This window comes from Vanessa cardui, chromosome 23, assembly GCF_905220365.1.
Source record: "Vanessa cardui chromosome 23, ilVanCard2.1, whole genome shotgun sequence".
NCBI classification, from domain to species: Eukaryota; Metazoa; Arthropoda; class Insecta; order Lepidoptera; family Nymphalidae; genus Vanessa; species Vanessa cardui.
The window spans coordinates 5,152,094-5,176,892 of NC_061145.1; the positions used below are offsets into that span (position 1 = coordinate 5,152,094).

The 24,799-nt window shown below is 33.2% G+C and overlaps 1 protein-coding gene across 1 annotated transcript in view; it reads right to left on the reverse strand.

The window, feature by feature from the left end:
• Positions 1–24,799, reverse strand: part of LOC124539831 (dopamine receptor 1-like) — a 135,258-nt gene that overhangs the window by 14,653 nt on the left and 95,806 nt on the right. The window contains exon 2 of the mRNA XM_047117188.1: positions 7,366–7,516. Within this exon, the coding sequence (XP_046973144.1) occupies positions 7,366–7,395 (30 nt within the window). The 5' untranslated portion in view covers positions 7,396–7,516. The remainder of the gene's footprint in view (positions 1–7,365; positions 7,517–24,799) is intronic.

Here is a 24,799-nt window from a genome sequence, read left to right on the forward strand (position 1 = left end):
GAAAGTGATGGATTCATGCCTCCTGCCCTGCTTAACATACGGTGCCCAAACCTGGATCTTTAACAAAAAAAATATGTTGAAAATACGTGCGTGTCAGCGGGCTATGGAGAGGAGCATCCTCGGTATAAAAATTTTAGATAAACAGGAAAGCGAAAAAATTAGACAAAAGACCCAAGTGATTGACGCACTGAAACACGCACTACGCTTAAAATGGAAATGGGCAGGACACATTGCCCGCTCCTCTGCTGACAGATGGGTCAAGCGAGCAACCAATTGGAAGGGCCCCGGAGGTCCTGGAGCAAAAAGGAAAAAGGGCAGACCAACAGCTCGCTGGGTAGACGACATACCAGAAGTAGCAGGAAGAGACTGGATGAAAACAGCTACCGACAGGATAAAATGGAGGCAACTGGAGGAGGCCTATACCCGAAAGGGGCCATGACATATTTAGCTCGTAGTATTTATTAACTTAATTTACTTTTTTTACTGTAACCTATGTCTTGGATTAATAAAGGCTTTTTATTATTATTATTATTATTATATATAGAATCACCCTATATAATAACGATAACAGCCAATTAAAGTCCAACTTCTGAGAGCTTTAAGAGAGATTTTGGTACGTCTAATGCTATAGAATTTGTTTACAAACATATATTTAATAGCTCGATATTTTATTCAAACTAAACACGAATTGTATGCTCACTTGAAATATTCAATGGGCTCGAACATAAAACACGTCTGAAGGTCTAATATTTCATACTAATAGCATTAGTAGTTATAGCGCTTAAGGTATATAAATAAAGTCATCGTGACCGAAATCCGTGACCTATTAGAGGTTATTAGTGTGCGTCTACACACACTAGTGTATTTTATATTCTTCTCTATCCATTTCGTAATTCTATGGAACGATAGGTGACGCTGGATTAAAGAATACATTTTTGTAATTTTATTCCATTATATAGACAGCGGATGAGCAAATGGGATACCCGATGACAGCGCCAAAAAGAATTTATATTTTTATAACTTTATTCCATTATATAGACCGCCGAAGAGTGAATCGTTTGCTATATATGATTCCTTTATATCTGATGGCGGGGAAGTTGAATGGATCTTTGCCTTCACCAGCTCAGTTAGCAGTTACAGACCCGCCATATTCAAAGTTCTATTTGCGATGGCAATACAGCCTTTAAGTAAGCATCAGTGGTGTACGTACCGTAGCGCCAGGAGGTATAGTGCACTAGGACCCCGGACTTCAGGGGGGCCTCTAAACTAAACCTTAAGCTTCTAAAGCTAGAAAAACACGACCCTGCGCACAAGATTTCTTATTTGGTATCTATAATTTTAAAGAGTAATTATTACTTAAAGAGGGATGGGAAAGGGCCCGTTTCCTTTTCTATGCACCGGGGCCCTTCCTCACCTAGCTACGCCACTGGTAAACATACATTAAGACCGATTATTATTTATTGATGATGGGCAAAAGAATATTTTCCCTCAGATACTAATAAATTTCTGGCTATCAATTTGAATCCGAGGTCACGTGCTCACAAGCTAGTCACTAGAATCACGAGACAATGGTCAAGATTATAAGACGTAACATTCAATGTTTCAATGGCAACAAAACCTTTACGAAATAGATATATTTACATCTCCTACCAACGAATTAACTAAGTTTGTCAATTACAAACTTTGTTAAGGCTCATACTGTCTACAGTTTCGTTTGACGGTATCCTAATGTTAAAGTGTTCCGTACATAATAAGAGGAAACTTGATTATATAGGATTACTACGTGGCTGTCAGGAGTGCTTTGTGCAACGCCATCTTGATAGGTGTTACTAATTTGTTTCCGTTAATTATTCAATTTATAACAATTTGGTGTTACAGGAATAAAGTAAATATAATATATATAACATTGTAAGGCATAATATTATATATCATATGTTCAATCTCTTTTGCTTCCTCTGATAGATTATGCTGATTCCTGTTTTCTTCACGCTACTGAAGAACTGCTTGATAAACTTGAGAGGCTACAAAATTTATGCATCCGCTTCATTTTTGGTCTACGCAAATTTGATCATGTCTCTAGATTTCGAGCTGAACTCAAGTGGCTTCCTATACGTCTTCGCAGGGATACTCACGTTCTATGTGTCCTTTATAATATACTTTTTAATCCCTTATATCCCAATTACCTTCGAGAACGTTTCAAGTTCTTGCTTCCTCCTGGTTCTCCTTGCCGTCCTAATGTCCAGCTCCTACTACAAATCCCTTCTCATAATTCTAATTTTTACACCTCCGCTTTCACAGTGCATGCAGCGCGTTTGTGGAACGCTCTGCCGTGCACGATTCGCACTTCTTATTTATATATGTAAACTTTAATGTATTATATATATATATATATATATATATATATATATATATATATATATATATATATATATATATATATATATATATATATATATATTTCTCATTTTTAGTTTAGTATTTGTTTTAGTTTTATTTTGTAATTGTAAACTCTTGCCTGTCTACCTTTCACTGTTCTGTCTATTTTCACTCTTCTGGGTATGCTGGAAGAAATCTCTTATAGGGATAAGCATACCTTTTAAATTTTGCTTTCCTGTGACTTATATATTTGTATCTGTACTGTATCTGGCAAATTTTAATAAACTGTTAAATAAATAAATATCATAATTTCGAGGATTTACTGTAAATATTTAATGACCTATTGATAGACATATCTGAATTTAATTTAATTTTAAGTGAAATAATATACATGGATTGCTATTATTTAACAGTGAATATTCACGATTATATTATTTTAATTTTGATTTTTATATTTAATCTAATTTATTAATTATCGATTACTATACGACGACCCCCGTGGTCAAGTGGTGTGTACACTGGTTTTCATGGGTACGCCACTCCGAGGTCCCGGGTTCGATTCCCGGCCGAGTCAATGTATGTAGATTGTCATTAGTTTTCTATGTTGTCTTGCGTCTGGGTGTTTGTGGTACCGTCGTTACTTCTGATTTCCATAACGCAAGTGCTTCAGCATATTACATAACTCTGATCCCAATGTAAGTACATTGGGATCAGAGTAATGTATGTGATGTTGTCTCATATTTATTTATATTTATAAAATCTCTTGATTATATTAATATTATTGTATTGAGCAACCCTAGTTTTGCTCATAAAATGCATAGGAATGTAATCTAGCTCAAAATTGTGTAAGTCCGTAATTTTAATGTATGTTCTAATTGTATTGTGTCTGTGTATCTATTAATAAACAAATAAATAAAATATAAATATGCACCATTAACGATTTCAAGACTCGATGATGCCATGTTATAACAAAAATGCCGTTAACTGACATCTGATCCATTTACGACCTATATTTGCGAGGTATAATTTTTTTGACATCTTGATTAGTTTTGGAAATAATGTTATAGTCTTATTTATATAAGTTACATATCTTTACATTTTTGCGCGTTTTTTGCTCATAATTCAGGTAGAAAACGACGTTACAGTTATACCACGGTATGGTTCTTTCCATATCTTAAAGATAAAAAAATCCATGAGACGTGAAAATCTTGGATGCATAAGCCACTTCGCTAAGGAATAGAACGTTTTATTTGAAATAATTTAACCAAAACATTTAATTGTAATAAATTTTAAATGTAATAAATATTATTAGCCAATTAAGATCATTTCAAATAAGATTTGTATATAAAAATAACATAATTACCCTCACAACATACAATACGTCACAACACATCACAACCGTATAATTAATTAAATAAGTCGTTTGAAATATAAAATAATTTTGAATTTCGAAACATGGAATGCAAAACTCAAATGTTATCCGTATAAATTAAAATGTATATTTGTCTCTATTTGTTCGTGCACAAAACGTGTTCTTTAATTTTCTAAATGTGTATTTCACACATTCACGAGAATTTCCATCTCACAGCTACTTGTTCTATTGAGGGTTGTGTACTCTTTCCGTTTAAACCCTCGTAACTGGAGCGATGTAATTGTAGCTGAGACATCATTCGTAATGTAAAACGCGAAAGACACCAAGATTTTGAAATGTTATTTAATTTTCTCGGGACATAATTATATTCATATTTTGGTTGGATGTGAAGAAATTAATAAAACGTAAGTAACATTGGAACTACATTCTTAATGTAAAATATTGTCTTTTTTTTTAATTTTATACCCTGTTGTTATACCTGAGTCGAGATGGCCCAGTGGTTAGAACGCGTGCATCTTAACCGATGGTTGTGGGTTCAAACCCAGGCAAGCACCGCTGATTCATGTGCTTAATTTGTGTATAAACACAATGAATTATAAAATTCATCTCGTGCTCGGCGGTGAAGGAAAACATCGTGAGGAAACCTGCATGTGTCTAATTTCATCGAAATTCTGCCACATGTGCATTCCGCCAACCCGCATTGGAACAGTGTGGTGGAATATGTTCCAAACCCTCTCCTTAATGGAAGAGGAGGCCTTATCTCAGCAGTGGGAAATGTACAGGCTGTTACTTTACTTTACTTTACTTTGTTATAACTGCAGGATTTGGGGCCTTTTTTTCTCGCTGAATAAATGCATTAAGCGTTTCGCCTACGTGAAGTGGGAAAGGGGGGAGGGGAGGGATATCCGGAACTCGCTTGAGCCCTAGACACGACAATAGGTCTAGTGTACCGGGAATACTAAAACCAGCGGTATCCTCTCCGCCTTTTCAGTGGACACAGGTCCCTTAGATATCAAGGATTAATGCTTTTCGTTTAAGAAAATTTCAGGTAAGCATTTGCTATTTGGAGGTTGATAATATTTTCCGTGTCTCTGAACGCTTAGGTAATTTTTTATATATATATCGTCTTGCTTCCCACTATCGTTATTAATCGTTGAAGTTTACCTTGCAACGATACGGGAAAATAATATTTTTGAATAGTGATTTTGTTTATAATATCTTAAAAAAATGTTAATGATGCCAGTCGAATAAATATATTGTAAATAGAATTATTTAATAATAATGCTTTTAATATTAAAATTTCGAAGTTCTTAAATCTTATTTAATTAAATAGAGGATAAAAATTATAAATGCATTTTGTATGTTGCGCATAAAAAGTGAATATTTAAATATTTATATCGGATTAAGTTCAATTGAAAACGTCGATATCGACGTCGAATGAATAAATAACGATCCGCATTATTTCGAGTCTTTTTCGAATGTAAATTCTTGCAATAAATTTCAGTCCATTCAAATTACTCTTGTTCTATTTCGAAGGGCGGTTTCTTGTAACAAAAACGGTGTAAGTCGTTTGACTTATTAATATCCAACTAGGAATATGTACTTGTAATAGAAATTTATTTTTAACATATACTGTTATTATACAAAACAACAACAGCCTGTAAATTTCCCACCGCTGGGCTAAGGCCTCCTCTCCCTTTGAGGTGAAGGTTTGGAACATATTCCACCACGCTGTTCCAATGCGGGTTCGTTGATGCACATGTGGCAGAATTTCGTTGAAGTTAGACACATGCAGGTTTCCTTCACCGCAGAGCTCGAGATGAATTATAAACACAAATTAAGCACATGAGTATTCAGTGGTGCTTCCCTGGGTTTTAACTCGTAGGCATCGGTTAAGATGCGTGCGTTCTAACTACTGGGTTATTTCGGCTTTTCAAAATTACTACGTTATTATAAAAAGGTATTCATTCAATGCTGGATAAATCTGTTTCTTAACGATAGAAGGCTCAAGCGATTTGTTTATTTCTTTAATTCAGAGAATTCAAAACATGGAAAGGACACCGCTGGTTTTTTGTAGGTATTCTGATCTATTAGAGGGCAATGGGTTGCTTGGACATTGACGAGTCTCACATAACCCTTATCTCTCTCACCCTATGTTGAAGAAACGTATAACGCGATTTTTTAGCGAGATCAGAAAAAAATATAGCATCTGTCAGGGTGTTATAATAATAATAGAAAAAAAAAGATTCATTTTAACTAGTCACTTCTTTCGTTTGCAACACACATTTAATTTAATAAAAATATAATGATCTTATGATTATAGATAGAAGATATTCTTACTTTAAATAAATTCCAAAATAGTTGGGAGTGACACTATTATATACTATATTGCTAATAGCGCGTATCTGACGATTAAAAACACAATTATTTTATTCGCAAATAAATGCTACCTAATATTTTTTTTGTAAATTATTTAATTAATTTTAACATAGGAGATCACACAGAAGAAGTAATCTATTAGTTTTAATAAGATTCATACATATAATAATTGGTTAGGTTGTATTCTATTTAAATATGTAAATATATTTAATTCAAGTCCCTTTTTTAATATAATAATTTCGTGTTTATTGGATATAGTGTATAAATGTTATTAAAACTACTAGACTACTAGATGACTTCTGCTATGTTATCTCCTATGTTAAAATTAATTAAATAATTAAACAAAAAAATATATATATCAATGTAGCTATAAGCATGGAACGTAAAACCGTCTTAAGATGATTTATCTTAATTTGTCCTTGAATTCTTGGAAGCTTTAAGTTAAATTAATATTTAAAAAACGCTTCAAGCGTTTTTCCAGTAAAGCGATTAGCATTACTTTATAAAGAACTTTATTGATAAATTGTACGAAAAAGTCCAGTCTTTTGTTTGAAAAATCAATCTGAACAAGATTTGAATTTTTCGAAGATATTTAGAATTGTCAAAACAGTACATGTCAATTAAGATGCTTTTAGAAAATGCGCTTTCAGTAATTATCATTGGTTTAGTGACTAGCAAAGGCCAATGATGACGAGATTTTGAGTTCAATTACCGATAAGAAGTAATTTGGTTTTTCTTTTAAGAATTTTTTATATGAATACTTGGTACATCTTCTAAAGCAGTAAAACCTGATAGTTTGTGGCTAAAATATTTTTGGTCGTATGACTTTTGACGTCTCATTCGATTATAAAACGACACTATCACTTCCCTACATATTTTTACACTTTATCTATATTTATATTATAAAGGAGAAATTAACTGTCTGTCTGCCTGTCGCTCTTTCACAACCAAACCGCTTACAATGACCACTTTCATGAAATTTGGTATAAAGCAAAGATGAACTTCAAGAAAGGATAGGCTACTTTTTTGCCTAAGACATGACAATTAACACCCTGAAACCCTATAAGTTTGGCTGGTCTTTTGACAGTAACTACTGTCAAAAGACCAGCCAACTGCTTGAATTGGCCAGGAGAATATCATCAATTGTATATATCACAGTTTTATAAAAACAAAATAGATTTCAATAAAAATTGCAAATTAAAATACTACGCTAATAAGAATTATAAATCGTGACTCACACTTGTGGGCGACACGAAGTTGAGATCCATTTTAAACGTTTATCATCACCATGCTGTATTCAGATCTTCGTGTCCATCTTCCAAAGGAAACACTCCAACAGGTTTCGAACCCAGGCTATATGAAAGAGCTCCATCGTATTTCATTACATATCTGAAACAAACAAGATCAATATTAATGATTGGATTTTATCTATTAATGAGACTTATTTTCGAACAAGTATAATGTTCACAGAAGTATGCGATGATCGAGGAGATGCGTACCAAAGTACAGTAAAGGGTGAATCTAACAAAAACAATCTTTATTAACATAAGAATTAACAACATTAAATCCTTAAATATATATATACAAATATGAACTAAAACTAGTTACTGTATAAATCTTGACCGCGTGGAATGGTGGCAAGAATGCTAGCAGCATTTCCCCGTTGAATCGCAATTCCGATCCTCTGGGCAAAAAACGAACCAGCCCTCCTGTCACCAGTGGAGGCAATGAGGCGAGGTGTTATATATTATATATATTAAGTTGAAAAGTTTGTATGACTGATCGTGTTAATTATTGTAACTAAAAATCCAATTCGTATATATCCAATATACCACTCGAAGACGACCCGGTCGAGAGGTGTGTACACCGGTTTTCATGGGTACACCACTCTGAGGTCCCGGGTTCGATTCCCGGCCGAGTTGATGTAGATTATCATTAGTTTTCTATGTTGTCTTGGGCCTGGGTGTTTGTGGTACCGTCGTTACATCTGATTTTCCATAACACAAGTGCTTTAGCTACTTACATTTTGATCAGAGTAATGTATGTGATGTTGTCTCATATTTATAAATATACATACTGTAGGGTATTTAGGATAAAGCATGCATTGAAACGTTTATTGTCAGTATTATGATTTTAAAGTATTATGTATTTCCTCTAGTAATATGCTATTAATAATATCACGTTTCCCATTTCTCGCGTTCTTCAAGCGTGAAGACCAAGATCGCTCTCAAGAAGAAAGTGTCTTCGAGAGTAACAGCCCGGATTTCCTTTTCGATTTCGAACTATCCCTTGTTATTCATCTTAATATAGTCCATTTATCTCTCGTAGATACTATTCCGATTCGATGGAAACTTTCAACTTGGTTATAACGATAAAATATCATAATAAAATCATACATCTATAAATTTGTTAATCTTTGATTTATTGTCATCATACTCGTTTCTCATCAAACGTTTAGTCAAACTAAACGTACAAAAACTTGATGTATTGTTGGTCAACCTTTGAGATAGATGGCAGACCCGTTCCCGTATAGTTGGGAAGTCCTTTCAATAAACTCGGGACACCGAAGGGACACTCACGGGACATTTGGTTCTCTCTATAAGCAGCTTATGCTTTTAGATCTACAAAGTATTTCCCATTCAATATTAGTTTAACCCACTATTCCTTGTATTTAACAAAGAGGCCAAATTAAAATTCCACGTAATGGTTAGCATCTTTTATCAAATCAAAATGGTATGTCCATAATAATTGTAACCTACTAATATTATAAATGCGAAAGTTTGTGTGGATGGTTGTACGTATGTTTGTTACTCGTTCATGAAAAAACAAATGAACGGAACTAGATGGTGTTATACGTCGGAATTCCCACTGCTGGGCTAAAGGCCTCCTCTCCCTTTGAGGAGAAGGTTCGGAACATATTCCACCATGCTGTTCACATGCAGGTTTCCTCACTATGTTTTCCTTCAGCGCTGAGCACGAGATTAATTATAAAGACAAATTAAGTACATGTATCAGCGGTGCTTGCCTGGGTTTGAACCCGCAATCATCGGTTAAGATGCACGCGTTCTAACCAATGGGCCATCTCGACTCGGAATACATAGACTACAACGATTTATAATGATTTTATGCAATTTGTTGATAACATAAGGATACCTGAATATATCAAGTACCCGTACGAAGCCGGGGCGGGTCGCTAGTTTTCCATAAAGTTAACACAGAATTTCCTGAAATAAATATACCACCTTTTATAACGTGTATGTATGCCATTTTCTTCTGCCTAATCTAGCCTAACAAAAATCTTCACGATATTTTCGTATGTCAATGAAACCAATGGCAATTGTGCTAATAATATAAAGAGAAAAGCTTTGTTTGATCGCTTGCTCCTTTTCGGTTTAGCCAAAAATACTAAAATATTTTGTGTCAGACCGAAACTGTACAGTAGGTTAATACCAACGTATTAACCTACTGTACAGTAACTGTTGTCATTTCTACCCTTAATCCAAATGTCTTTTAAACAGACCCAATTCAATGAAGTATTTTCTTCTACCAATATTATTATACAGTATTTTCTTACAACATAAGTTACTGAAGGTGTTGAACGAGTACGCTCGTAAAATCTATGCTCCCTCGATGGTCATATATTTTGGTCTGCTTCCAAGTTATTGCCACAGCCTTTGTTCAGTCTATTCACTCAGATCTTTTGTGTTTATTTTTGGAAAATATTTAAATAGTGGTGATTTGTAACTCTTGTGACCAACGTATCTGGCCAATACTACATTCCTGTTATGTCTTTGTTTTAATATATAATGTTAATTGTTAAATATCAGGATATTAGTGGGTCGAAAACAATTTTAATTCCTGAAGACTACATAAAATAAAGCTACTTTTATATCCCTTGTGCTTCCGAAATAATTTAATTTGGTGATATATAAAGGAATTATACAAAAATCTAGATAAACAATAGAATATGTGTTATAAATATCCATGATACAGTATATTATTTAAATTAAAAAAAAGAGACATTTATCACTTTACTCAGATCCTTGCACGATTAAAACTGTGTTTAACAATAATAATTTTGTTGAAATAACATATACGCAACGTAGTCGAGATGAATTATAAAAACAAATTAAGTATATTAAAGTTCAGTTGTCCTTGCCTGGGTTTGAACTTGCAAGCATCGGTTAAAATGAACGCGTTCTAACGATTGTCCATCTTGGCTCAATTATTGACATAGCTGCTATGTATTTAGGTTGTGGTGACAAGGGTACAGCTATTTGTGGGCGCGGAAAGAGACAAATTATCTCTCAAGCTGAGAACTGAAACTTGTTGCTATTATTACTGAAAGGGAATTGTTCTTAAGAAAGAAGAACGATCAGAAGAGGGCTATTCCTGCAATTTATAACCTGGGCCTAAAATGTTTTGTTAAGATGTAAATTGAAAGAAATTAAAATAATGACTGTCGCTTCTCAATTTGTTTTTGATAATGTTATGTATGTACGTAAAAACGTAAATGATTTTCCCAAAAATTGTGAAGTACATTCCATTAGTACTAGGAACGAGAATAAACTTGTTACGTCTAGTACCCGATTACACAATGTTAGTAACTGTCTGGCCCTATGTTTGCTTAGATCTTTAAAATTACGCATAGGATTTTGATGCGGTTCGAGTCAATAGTTATAGTGATTTGAAAGGAAAGTTTTTGTATATAATACATGAACAAAATAGTAAGGAAACACTGATAATTTTGAAATTTCTAATATGATATCGTAATTAAACAAACTTTGTAGTATATTTAGTACCAATAATTCACACGTGCTTAGCCGTTTGGTCGCTTGTAAAGTAATATAGGAAAGATAAAGAGCCTGTACACCGTACTAAGCGCGTATTGAATTTGTACGCCGATATTATGTTTTAGAAACAATTTATAATGAAAACTAAAACTAAAATTTGTACTCTCCTACTTCACAAATGAAGTATTCTAGAATTACAGACGATATAATTTCACGTAAACTTTATGAAAGTTAGGAATACGCATAATACGATACAAATAAATAACCCTTTTAACCTCTACGAACAGACACACTAAGGGATAAATAATGTTATCGATAATTGTATTTAGTTCTTGACCCTAGCTGGGTCAATTGCGTAAAGTTACCTATTAAGGGCGCGTTGACGTGATCAAATGAAATTTAGTTAAAAAATTCTGGTCTTGTTTTGTTTCGACCTCGATTTTTAAATAGTGCAGTAATAATACGAACTTTTTTTTTGTTTTCAATTCTCATATCATTTAATTTCCATTCCATTTATTTAAAATATAAATCAATCTCAATAAGTCGTGTATATATTCATTCTATTGATAAAAGTTTCGTGATCGTCGATGAGATTTTTTATAAAAACAAACTTGATTATATTTCAAACACAATGAGACTCGATCGTAGTTTTGACGTGTGCCGATTTATATTTTTTCATATAAAATTCCGCGCACGTTTCGAAGAAATCGCCTATCACCTATTATGTATCCCAAATATATTAAAGTAATACAATAACTTTGTAAAACATAGACCGCTTCACTTAGAAATGTAATTTAGAAGATAATAAGTTAAGCAATGTTCTGTCTCTTTCTTTCATGTGTGAATTTTATGATGTTGGAAAAAGAAAAATAAGTTGTTATTAGGTATGCTCTGCATTCATTGTACTTTTGGCAGAGTTGAATAGGATGTCTTATTAAGTGTATTTATTAATTGAATGTAGAATAATTTTTTTTTTAAATATGTCACGGTGTTAAAAAAACGAAGTGGTCAGTTTTATTATAAAACAATAGTACCACGTTTTTATTTAATTTACAACACCCCCGGGCTTACAGTTGCTTGTGCCTTTTTACCTTCTACTTTTTAAAATTTGGCGTTTTATAATTTATACTTTACTAATACTTTAAGATGGTCGTTTTCTTGGAAGACACAACCGACAGTGACTTTTTCATAGTACATAATATTTAAGTAATTCTTTTAATCCTCTTTCTGCAGTCCAGCGGGCCCTGTTCCGCACTTGATCAGAGAGAGTACAGCCTCGGCGACTCTGACGTCGCGTTTATGTATAGATGTCTTGAGGCTGTGCTCTAGGATGGTCCATTCTAAAGCAATTTGTCTGATTGTTACCCCTTTCAGGCGAATGAAAAGAATAAATTATTCGATGTTCGTATATATATGTGTGTGAATTGCTTATTTTTGTTATCTATAACATTTTCTGAATTTTTGTTATTATGTAATATTTCCATTAGCGCGTCATGAGGGAAAGTCGACTTGTATGCTGTGACGTTAATACGTCATGACGTTTTATGCCGGCACGCCTCTCCATCATCGCTTTTTACTTTTTTTATTTCGTTTGTTTTACTAATGTAACCTTTTTGTTATTGTAACTAGTAGTCGCTCACGGCTTCGTATGTTATATAAGACGCTGGTTAAGTGTTCTCGAGACCACATGTGTAAGTGATATAATGATACTGTTATTATATTTTAATCGTGTAAAATAAAAGTCTTATTTATTTTTTAAGTGGTTGTCACCCTCAGCTTCTCTCAAGTTTTAGTGGTTAGTTGTCATATGTTATTTAAAAAAGTATCCTATCTTCTCTCTTGGAGTTCAAGTTTCCTTCATAACAAATTTCATCAATTTCGGTTTAGCGGTTTCGTCGTGAAAGAGCAACAGACATACAGACAGAGTTACTTTCACATTTATAGTATTAATATAGATAACAACAAATAGTGATGGATTGTGATGTTTCGTATCTACCGGGCGATAACTTTTCTACCCATCTAAGAGTAACATAATATATTAAATGTGAAAGTGAGTTTACTTGTTACGCTTTCAATACTTAACTAATTGACGATCGTGAAATGTTTTTTTTTCGCTTTTACTTTGTCAGATGTACAGAGAAGGACATAAAGTAAATAGCACGTGACCAATCAAACGGTGGTGAAGCCATGGCATGGTGGCATAGGTTGGAGCATAGGTTGGTGAATTCACATGTGGCAGAATTTCATTGAAATGAAATTAGACACGTGCAGATTTCCTCACAAAGTTTTCCTTCGCCGCTGAGCTCGGGATGAATTATAAACACTAATTAAGCACATTAAAATTCAGAGGTGCTTGCCTGTATTTGAACCCGCATTCATCGGTTAAGACGTACGCATTCTAACCACTGGGCCATCTCGGCTCAAGAAGCAATGAATAAAACAACTTACATTTCATATGGAATGAAAATCACGATAGTCGCACTATCGTTGCGATATTGTTTAAGCAGCATGTATAATCAGAGTAAGCAGACTTTCTTTAGTTTTTAAGAGCCAGTGAACCAACTTTTCACCAACAGCAGATGAAGCAGTATACCTCACAGTAGTATGGTGCTTGCTACTATAACGTAGGTCTGCCGATCACTGGCTCTTGGAATATTATATTGCGACGCAATATGTCAAATCAATCGGTAAATCAGATTATCGCTCATACTGAGCACATGAAAATAGATCTTAAGGAGACGAACCTTACTGACTGTACAGTCGGGGTGAGAAAAGGTTCGTTATCATGAGCTATCCTTTACCGATCGAGAATGACATATTGCGTCGCAGTTATTAGATGTAGATTCAAAAGGTACTATGAGTTTAAGACTTGATAAAGGAATGAATTTGAAAAGTGACGAAGGTTTTCTTACTCTGAGTGTACATTCATAATCTCAATTCGAGTCTGCCACGAGTCATAACCATCGACGTCAAAACTATATACAAAAGGCACGTACTCGGAAACAGATGTATTTTGATTATGTTAACAATATTGTTGAACCAAATTCTGTTGATTATTTAGTGTTTGTTTAGGTACGCCTTAATTTTAACACACTTCAACTATTACTAAAACTAAATAATTAGTTTCATGAAATATTATTCTTAAATAACTGCTTTAATAACTTATGGATTACTATATGAAAATATATCGTTGAACGAATTGAATTAAAAAATTAATACATTTTTTTATAGTATAGGTTGGCTGACGAGCACATGGGCCACCTGATGGTAAGTGGTCACCATCGTACCAACAAGTACATTTACATATGTAAATGTATATATCTACACATTAGTAACTAATAATTAGATATAGCTATACCACCAATAAGCACTTTTGCTTATTAACTATAATTAAAAGTCAGATTCAATATTTGTATTGTTTATATCCCAGAGCTAGTCAAAAACCCAACTCACTTATGTGAAACAGTTATGTTGCTTCTTCCACTACAATCATTGTTAGCATATAAATATATAAATTGGACAACATCACATACATTACCGTGATTCCAATGTAAGATAAAGCACTTGTGATATGGAAAATCAGAAGTAACGACGGTACCACAAACACCCAGACCCAAGACAACATAGAAAACTAATGAAACTTTTCTGCATCGATCGGCCGGGAATCGAACCCGTGACCTCCGAGTGGCGTACCCATTAAAACCGGTGTAGACACTGATCGACCGTAGAGGTTGTCAAATAGTCGTTAAATAGTTATTATGTTAATTGTATTCTGAAACGATGATTTAAAACATATTACCTATTTGGTTACCATTCAGTAATAGTTATTGATTGTGGCAGTCGATGAGTCAATAGTGACCAATGAGCGTAACGATTAAGCCGAATTAGTTCATGTTAACTAAGCTTTAATCCTTGAACAGCGTTATAGAACTAAACCTAAAGGTAAGGTTCAGAAAATAATACTTAAGGGAAGAAAATGTGAATAGAATTCAATCAATTCGAAATATGTCAATAATATTCTGTAATTAATAAAGCTGTGTTTAGAGGTATATTTGTAAGAAGGAAAGAGTTTGTTAAGAACTTAACGCAACTTAAAAATATACAAACTATGCAATTATTTATTAGTCAAAATTAAATTCCAAAACGCAATACTGATTTTATTGGCACCCTTTGTGATGGATTAAGTTAAGATACAAAATAAATAAAGATAATTGCAATATTAATATTCAAAATCAAAATAAACTTTACTCAAGTAGGCCTTTACAAGCACTTTTGAATCGTCATTTTACAATTAAATGAAGCTACCACCGGTTCGGAAAGTAGATTCTACCGAGAAGAACCGGCAAGAAAATAAGTAGTTACACTTTTTCAACATTTAAAAAATACAAAGTCAAGTTAGTTAAATACAATTATTTAAATGAATGTATCCTGCTTGGAAGTCAACAGGTATTAACTCCACGCTTTTTTATCATCTATAAAGTCTTGTATCGAATAATATTAAATGAATGTAGAGGTAGTTTTATTGAAAATTGTTGCAAACCTATCTATATATATTATCTGGATATTTAGAGAGTGAAAATAATTAGAAATAGTTTTTTCAGGTATCATATTTTATAACAGCTTAAGTGAGAGCGTTCGGGTAAACCGCAAAACGATGGTTCTGTATTGTGTATCACAATTGAATTTGCATAGGTTTTTTCACACGAATTCAAGTGCCCAAGCAATTTGCCGCGAGAATACGGGAACAATATTCTAACCAGCGCATCTCTAATGTCACAGCTTAAATATATAGGTTAGAATAAGTATTTGCTTCAAAGAAAATATATTTAGTTAATAGAGGTATTTTTAATTCAGTAAAAGTGTTTTTGTATTTCATTTGCATATAAAACTTATTTTTATTTTTCATTCATATAGAAGACTTGACTTGATCTTGATCTTGACCGTTTGACGAAAAAAGTCCCAGTGAGTGTCTTTCGCCGGTTTTTCTCAGGTCAGGGTATTTTCTTTTCCGAACCGGTGGTACTGTTTCAATTGTCCATCAGCAAGAAAGTGTTATACTTCTATATTGAATAAAGCAGTTTGAGTTTGATGATAAAGGCTCAAACCTATCTGAGAACAGCTTGCAAGAAAAAATCCGCCGTACTATCAATGTTTACTATAGAAATATTGGTTTAATCTTCCTTCAAACTGGAACACAGAAGTATACAGTCATATGATGCAGACAGCAAACAGAAATACACAAAACTAGTGCAAATTCTCGTGCAAGGTTGTTTGCTAATAGGTCATTAAAGTGACAGCATATCCTTTAGACGTTTCATATGTACATTGGAAGCTGAAATGTCATACAAATAAATACATACAATATTTGATGATAATCTCATTGATGCTATTATTTATTTTTTATTCGTATACTGCGTAATATACGCTGTGGAAACACGTACGTTTTGAAAGACCCAAAAATTCGTGAACGTGCTTGCGATAAATATTTGTGAAGGAATTATACGTTCAATACAATATTAAGCGTTATGCGAATGGAAAAGTTGGGGTGATAGTACTTGAATTGTATTTCTGGTGCAGAAAAATCGGCTAAATTTCGTCTTAATACTCAGTACTGGTCAGTTATTTATTTTATTAGAATAATACGTAACATCTTTTGCAACAACGTTTGATTGATATCCCACAAAAGGCTATACCCTTTGAGGATGAGATATTGACATGTATTGACATGACATCACGCTGCTACATTGTGGGTTGGTGAATACACATGAATTTAAGTGAAATAAGATACATCAGGTTCCCCTTGTTTTATTGTTTCACTAGTGAGTTGAAGTATAAATACAAATTAGGTACATAAAAATGCAAAAGTGCTTGAACGGTTTGAATCCACTATCAGCGGGTAAGATTCTCACATTCTAACTACAGAGTAATGTCAACTCATGTTTCAAGATCTTGTAAAACCAACAATCTATAAAACTTATAGAAGTCTATACCAGTATCGTAAATTATTTTGGTTTTATTTATTTATTATCTGTCCTGACTTCACAGGGGTATAATAAGGTTCTACATAAAAAAAAATATATCGTATGGCAACATTCTAAGACAAGGAAGGAATCTTCTCAGGTTTACGCAGAACGAATCAGCAAATTAAATCATAAACAATCAATGGTTTCGTATATCAATATAAACATACATTCTATATTTGGAACATCTCAGATGAGGTTATATTTCTATCGACTATTTATGTAGTCTAACAACAAGCACGTAATAATAGGATTTTGAGTAAAACCGTGGATTTGTACTAATCCCTTCATTAAAAAATAAAACAATATTTTTGATGAATAAGCCTGTATTAATTTTTTTTTATGCTATAAGTTGGCGGACAAGTATATGGGCCACCTGATGGTAAGTGGTCACCATCACCCATAGACAATGACGCTGTAAGAAATATTAACTACTAATCCTTACAACGTCAATGCGCCACCAACCTTGGGAACTAAGTTGTTATTTATGTCCCTTGTGCCTGTAGTTACACTGGCTCCCACACCCTTCAAACCGGAACACAACAATACTAAGCACTGTTGTTTGGCGGTAGAATAACTGATGAAAGGGCGGTGCCTACACAGATGGGCTTGCACTAATCTCTACCACCAAGTAAATGGTTGACAAAGTTTGACCTAAAATGGCTCATGTATATGGTACTACCAAAACATATTCTTTTTAACGAATTGCGCTTTAGTTTGACAGTAAATCATAATTAAATAATGAACATTGACCCTAATGGGTTGTGTCAGTGCTCATTAAAAAATACACTATAAAACCATCGTCTTTCACTAATCTTGGGATATTTAACACATACAATATAGGATACCTATGAAAGATTGGCCAAAGCAAACTAAAGTTATTATCGTTATTCAATATAAAAAATAAACAATTATACATATATGACCGTTTTTATTTACACCAATTTTTCATCAATAAAGTGCAACTGTAAATAATACATATTGTAAAAATATTGCATAAAAAAAATACAAAACGGCATAAACGACCGATCGATATGCTTCTCGGTATTAGTTAAAACGCTTTTTAATTTGCATGGCGTTTGTATCGGATTAATTTAGATAATGGCCTATTGTTAAATCCGGATTAGCGTCGCTCTCATAATTAATTATAATGTTATAATATAAAGTGTAAAGCGCTAAAACGTTCCGGTGATTAGAACATGGATATCTGAACCGATCCGGGATTAAGCTGAGCAAGCACAACTGAATTTTCGTTTGCTTATTTTATGTTAAAATATCGCGAGAAGATGTGCCATATGAAATTCCCTTACATTTGTAAACAGCGGCGTAACAGCGTAAATGCCAAATTTTCTTTAAAAAATTAGCAGAGATCTTAACCCAGGGATATTAAGAAGCCATAACTATAATATGTTCCAATTGATGTCACCGTTTATAACATAAAGGTATTTAACCATTTGTGTATGACAATAGTAAGTGGATACGATTCTCCATAGATAATGGCACCATAAGAAAGTTTAATCATTAATTACTTCATACATGTATCACTAACCTTGAAAAATTATATTTTATTACTTGTGCCCATTGTAGATTATCTAGTTGCCCAAAGCCCAACCATCACGTAACTGATGACATAGTTCATTCTAGCTTACTCTGGAAGTCACAGGATCAGGATACTCTTCAAAATTGTATATATGTTCGACATCGAACACAGAACATAATATTATTGTGCAGAGTTTTCTGCAAAAATACAGATGAACTCTCATAATCTGATGGATTTCAGAAAGAGTTCAAGCCAGGGACCAATGACTTAACGTGCTGTCCAGAGCACGGGAATGTACATACATACAACTTTCAGACTTTTGGCTGATTTTTCAATACAAATACTCAAAATCTTTTGTATCAAATGACCTGGGACCAATAGTCTGTAATTATATAAAGCCATTAGATCAATAAGGCAGTTAAAATTATTCCGCCATCAAACAAAAATACTCCGTGCTGCTTGTATCTAGTTTCAATGGTGAAAGGACAGTTAAATGACAGGCACAAGAGATCTTATGTTTCATGGTTGAAGTCGCCATGACGGTATGACATAACGAGGGGTTTATATTTTTAAAAGTGACATTGTCAAGGAGTACTTTATATACCATGCGATCTTCATGATATTTATCATTGTATTCTATATTAGCCGTGCCCGCGACTTCAAAAGCAAAAAGTTATTATTGTAGCCTAAATTACCAGTGAAAATCTCGTCAAAATCGGTCCAACCGTTCCAGAGATTAACCGAAACAAACAGACAGCAAGACAAACAAAAATTGAAAAAACAGTGGTATGTACGTACAGATGCATTTAGTTAAAAGCATTTCTGTTAATATTACAGACAGTCCAATTTTATTATATCTATAGATATCTTTTAGACGTAAATTTAAATTTAGAAACATTGTTATTTATTTTTAAATGAAATTTTCCTTCCTTCCTTTTGATAAAGAAAATGTCTATTTTAAATATCACGGGTCGGTCAATTACATTATGCGGAACAAACAGAAGAGGTCTAGGATTTGTTTTAACTTCTACTTGGTGGTTGGGCTTTGTATACCCCCCCCCCCTACTCATCATATATAATATCAAAAACAATATTTTGTATTTTTGTGTTCCAGTTTGTGGGATGAGTGAATAAATACATGCGTGTAGAGGGACAAAGGACATAATAACTTAGTTCACAAAATTGGTGGAGTATTGGATGTTGGCGACCAAGTAGCGTTTAGTATATTTATTAAGTAGTAGAATGTTTGTTCAGAGAATGGTATCTATCACTGACTATATGTATCTAGATGACTCCAGTGTATGAAACGACTGAAGTGGAAATGGACTATTCACATGACATATTTGACAGATGGAAGTTAAAATTGTACAAAGATTGGGTACCTCGATGATATTCAAAAAAAGCTGGGAAAGACTGCTTAAAGAAAACACAGGTAAGATAAATCGGAAAACTATTCGAGGAAGACTATACCCGCCAAGGGGCTTAATAGAAAAATTATAAATGTATATATTCTTACGTTGTTTTTTTTTTACTTTTCGATGTTTATTAACGAAATAAAAACACTCTATTCTCCTCCAGACATAACGGTTGAAGGGATGAGACATCAATCGCTGTGAGTGAACCGAGACGGCCCAGTGGTTAGAATGTGTACGTCTTAACCGATTACTACGTATTCATATCCAGGTAAGCATCACTGAATTGTTATGTGCTTAATTTGTGCTTATAATTGTTTGGCAGTGAAGAAAAACCTACATGTGTCTAATTTCAACGAATTCCACATATAAATTTACCAACCCACATTGGAACAGCGTGGTGGAATATGCTCCTGACACTCTCCTCTAAGGGAGGAGGGGCCTTAGCGGTTGCGGGAAATTTACAGGCTATACATAATTATATCAATCGATCTGTCAAAATTATATTTTGAATACATAACTGGTGTTAGTTAGAAAAATTCATAATCATCACTCAAACTCAACGTTTGTATTAGCAGCATGTAACTATATATTTGTTAAATCACTTTTTCGATTTACACTTTATATAAGGTTATTGATCCCGTCCTGGTATCAAACCCACGTAAATGCCATTAAAAATGCATTGCTTTCTCTCTTGGTAAATTCTCAGTAGCTCAGCCTTAACTTTATTTTCACAAACCCTATCAAAGCATTAGAAAATACATTTTAAAGTAAGATGAAATTTAAAAAAGTAAGCATTATTTTTCTTACTTTGAACACGATAAATATAAAATACCGATACGAACTAAATAAAACTAAAAATTCATCGATACAGCCGAGTGAAGAGAAGCAAGCGTGCTTCAAGATCGGCCTTGTCACTTTCCATCGATCAGATTTAGGTCAAGAACAAACTAAATCCTATTATGATGAGCCAATCTACACGCCTTATCACCGAACGATCAATTTTGAATCTCGAATTTAGTATTGCCAGTAAAATATTTAATTAAAATGTCATGACATGGATTTTGAAGGACTAAATAATCATTTGGTTCAAGTTTTCACTGCGTATATTTAAAGATTAACTTTGTCATAATAACGGCATTTAAATGTTCCACAGTCGTGTTAAGGCTTTAATTGAAGAGAAGATTTAAATTTTATAAGGTTCATCTAATGGATATACATGAAAATAATTTTAATTATAAATAGATCGGTGCTCGTCTGGAATTGAACCGGCGTTTTTGCGTTTCATAATATTTTCTATCTATTTAGCTATCTCGGCGCAATTGTATTTAATTCGCAATAGATGACTCTCAATTACATACATACATGAATGTCATATTTTATGTATAAAGTTTTATATGGTAATAAAAAATAAAAACGAATGGCAATAATAGCAAAAAGAGAAATGTATTTATCGTATCGTACATTATTTGTTGTTTTTAAATATCATCAATTGAAATCGGTTTGATTTCAAATCAATGTTTAGTATGCGTGCTACTTACTTACTCCTACTACTTCTACTTAAATACAAAAAAAGTTTATTTATACAGCAAATTTGACAGCTAATTAAGTGTTCATAACATTATTATCATTCTCGGTAATTCAGTAACAGCCTGTTAATGTCTTAGGGCTGGCCAAAGGAATTTTCACCCTTTCAATTAGAAAGTTTGTGGTCTCCATTAATGTGGGTTTGTGAATATTCATGGAATATTCTTCGCCACCAAATGAATGTCTCTTACACTAAGATGAAATATAAACACAAATTAAGCACATGAATTTAGTTGTGTTCACATGTTTTCACAGTATTCTAGTAGGAGTCTCATCGTGCATTAGAATATAATTGAAAATATAAATTAAGCATATATTAAACTAAAATTAAATAGATGAAGTGAAATTAGAGTCGAGGTGGCCCAGTTTTTAGAACGCGTGCATCTTAACCGATGATTGCGGGTTCAAACCCAGGCAAGCACCACAGTTTCATGGCTTAATTTGTCTTTATAATTCATCTCGTGCTCAGCGGTGAACAAAAACATCGTGAGGAAACCTGCATGTGACAAATTTCATGGAAATTCTGCCACATGTGTATTCCACCAACCTGCATTGGAACAGCGTGGTGGAATATGTTCCAAAACCTTCTCCTCAAAGGGAGAGGACCCATTTAGCCCAGCAGTGGGAATTTACAGGCTGTTGTTGTAAAATTATATAATAGATAACAAAAACACAAGATAAAAATTGAGCAAAAATAAAAATCTTTATTTTTGAGGGCGATTATCATGACTTATGACAAAATCATTTACTTTCATACTAATCGTGATGTATAATTATTATTATTGATAATTTTTTTCGTCGTTTTATACACTAAAGTACTGATCCTTAGTGGATAGTGGATCCTTTCTTGGGGTTCAAGTTTGCTTCATATCAAATTTAATTTAATTATGTTTAGTTGTTTAGCTCTGAAAGCGTAACAGGCAAAAAGACAGAAAGAGTTACATTTGCATATATAACATGAGTATAGGTTGAAATGGCAACTTCTAATAAATAGCAATTAATAAACAAGCATAATCAATTACTTTAATTATTTATTAATACCATTGAAAGAAATGTATATGTTACAGTTAAAACTAGTTTTAGATAGAACGCGTTATGCCTAGTTAGAGCTATACATTAATTAAGAGTTTATTTAATTAAATAACTCTTTATGGACGACTGGGTCCCTCTGTCATGATTATGTATAATGTTGGGTCTAACTAGCGAGACCCAACCTTAAATATGCTATGTATACTGTGGTAAATGATAAAAATATATAAACATAAATGTATCAATGTAAATAATTATTATCTATCTTAATATTATTGTAATAAATGTGAAATACAGTATATTTGTTCGTTAGTCTGATATCACGTTCGAATTCACGGATCATTGATGAAATTTTCCTTACATTTGATAAAGTGTGTTACAAAAAATTACATTCACATTTTAATTTCACGTTAAAATTATATTACGCAGATAACGAATCGTTTATACATAAAAATAACAGTAAATTTCGCCATTCGGTATTGTTACATAGAAACCGAATACAGACACATTTACATTAAACAATCCTTTTAAATCGCTATTAACTGTGCCGATTTAATTACAACAATTTCACTGAATACAGCGAAATATTTTCAATGCAATAAACGACTTATTACAAACGTGATAAGATTGAATATTCCATCTATGTTTTATTTTAGAGAAGGCTTTGTTAAAGTCATTCGCATTTGTTATATTACAGTCGTATAATCGATCATTAAGTTTATGAAACTTGTTTTATTGCGACATTTGTACAAATTTTTGGTATGAAACACCTATTGTCGCCCTTTTGGGTAAGACTAACATAAGGCAGTATGTTGCTGTCTTATATCGTTATGCCCCCCACTTACTACTTCTTTGCTGTCAGAAGAGTGTAAAAACACTATGTCTATAAAACAGAAACCGTCAAATCTGGAGTGAATAGATTTGAAGGTACCTATAATATTATAGGTACGGAATGTAAAGGTCGAGAGTATATTCCAGATTTTAGCAGCGTGTATCAGAAATGAGGAAGCAAATTGTTTCAAGGGATGCAGATCTGCAGTTCTGTGGTAAGGTGAAGGGGAACTAAAGAGTACTGAATACACAAAAAAAATACTAACAAAACTTTTTGTTTAATTTTGTATTTATTGTTTTTTTTTAATTTAGAATTCTCTCAATTAATGCCATTTTCGATGTGTCACACCGGGCAAGTTCCCGTGACGGCAACATTCGTACGCCTCGGATTTAAAATTGAAACAAACCTTCAAGGAAATAACTAGTAAAAGAACCTGTGAGCTATTAAGAGAAACTTTTCTCATTTCGTACTAATAGCGTCAATTTAGCCGGTTCTTTGTTGAAGTGAAGTCACTGACACAATTCAATATTTATCACGAATGACAACTACTAATTGACCTCTATAACTTCTGCATTTATTCCGTACAAACTTTCTGACGAGCTCTTAAAACCGTTGTTGTAATTGAGATAAATCATTAATTACGACCTGCCAACTAAGAGATATTAAATTAGTATTAAATTGTGATAAATTAATGGTATAAATGAAATTTAACAACATTAAATTGACTAGATAAATATGGTTCATAGATAGGATAGAGCTGAGGTGGCCCAGTGGTTAGAACGCGTGCATCTTAACCGATGTTTGCGGGTTCCAAACCAGGCAAGCACCACTATATATGTGCTTAATTTGTGTTTATAATTCATCTCGTGCTCGGCGGTGAAGGAAAACATCGTGATGAAATCTGCATGTGTCTAATTTTATCGAAAATCTGTCACATGTGCATTCCACCAACCCGCATTGGAACAGCGTGTTGGAATATGTTCCAAACCCTCTCCTTAATGGTAGAGGAGGCCTCATCCCAGCAGTGGGAAATTTACAGGCTGTTACTTTAAATATGTTCAAGTAAATTATCTTCACATCTTTCAATAATAACAGCTAGGAATGGTGGCAATAATGCTTACGGAATTTGATCATTATTTAATAATAAACTACGCTTCCCTTATTAAAGATTTAACAAGCAATTTATAACCCAAGGCAATGCTAAAAAGAAAAAAGCATTTAAGTTATTAATGAAACTATGCTTTAATTTATTTTACCATAATAATTCTTTCCTCTCTTTAATAAAAAAATATTTTAATAACCAGCAATTGCCGTATTTCACACTTAACGTGACGTTCACAGTCACGTGATGGGCACATTTTTTTTAATCTTTATCATCATTATCATTACATAGTATAAAACACTAATCTTTCTCTATATATGCTTAGATATATCAAAATACGCAACGAATTTTGATACG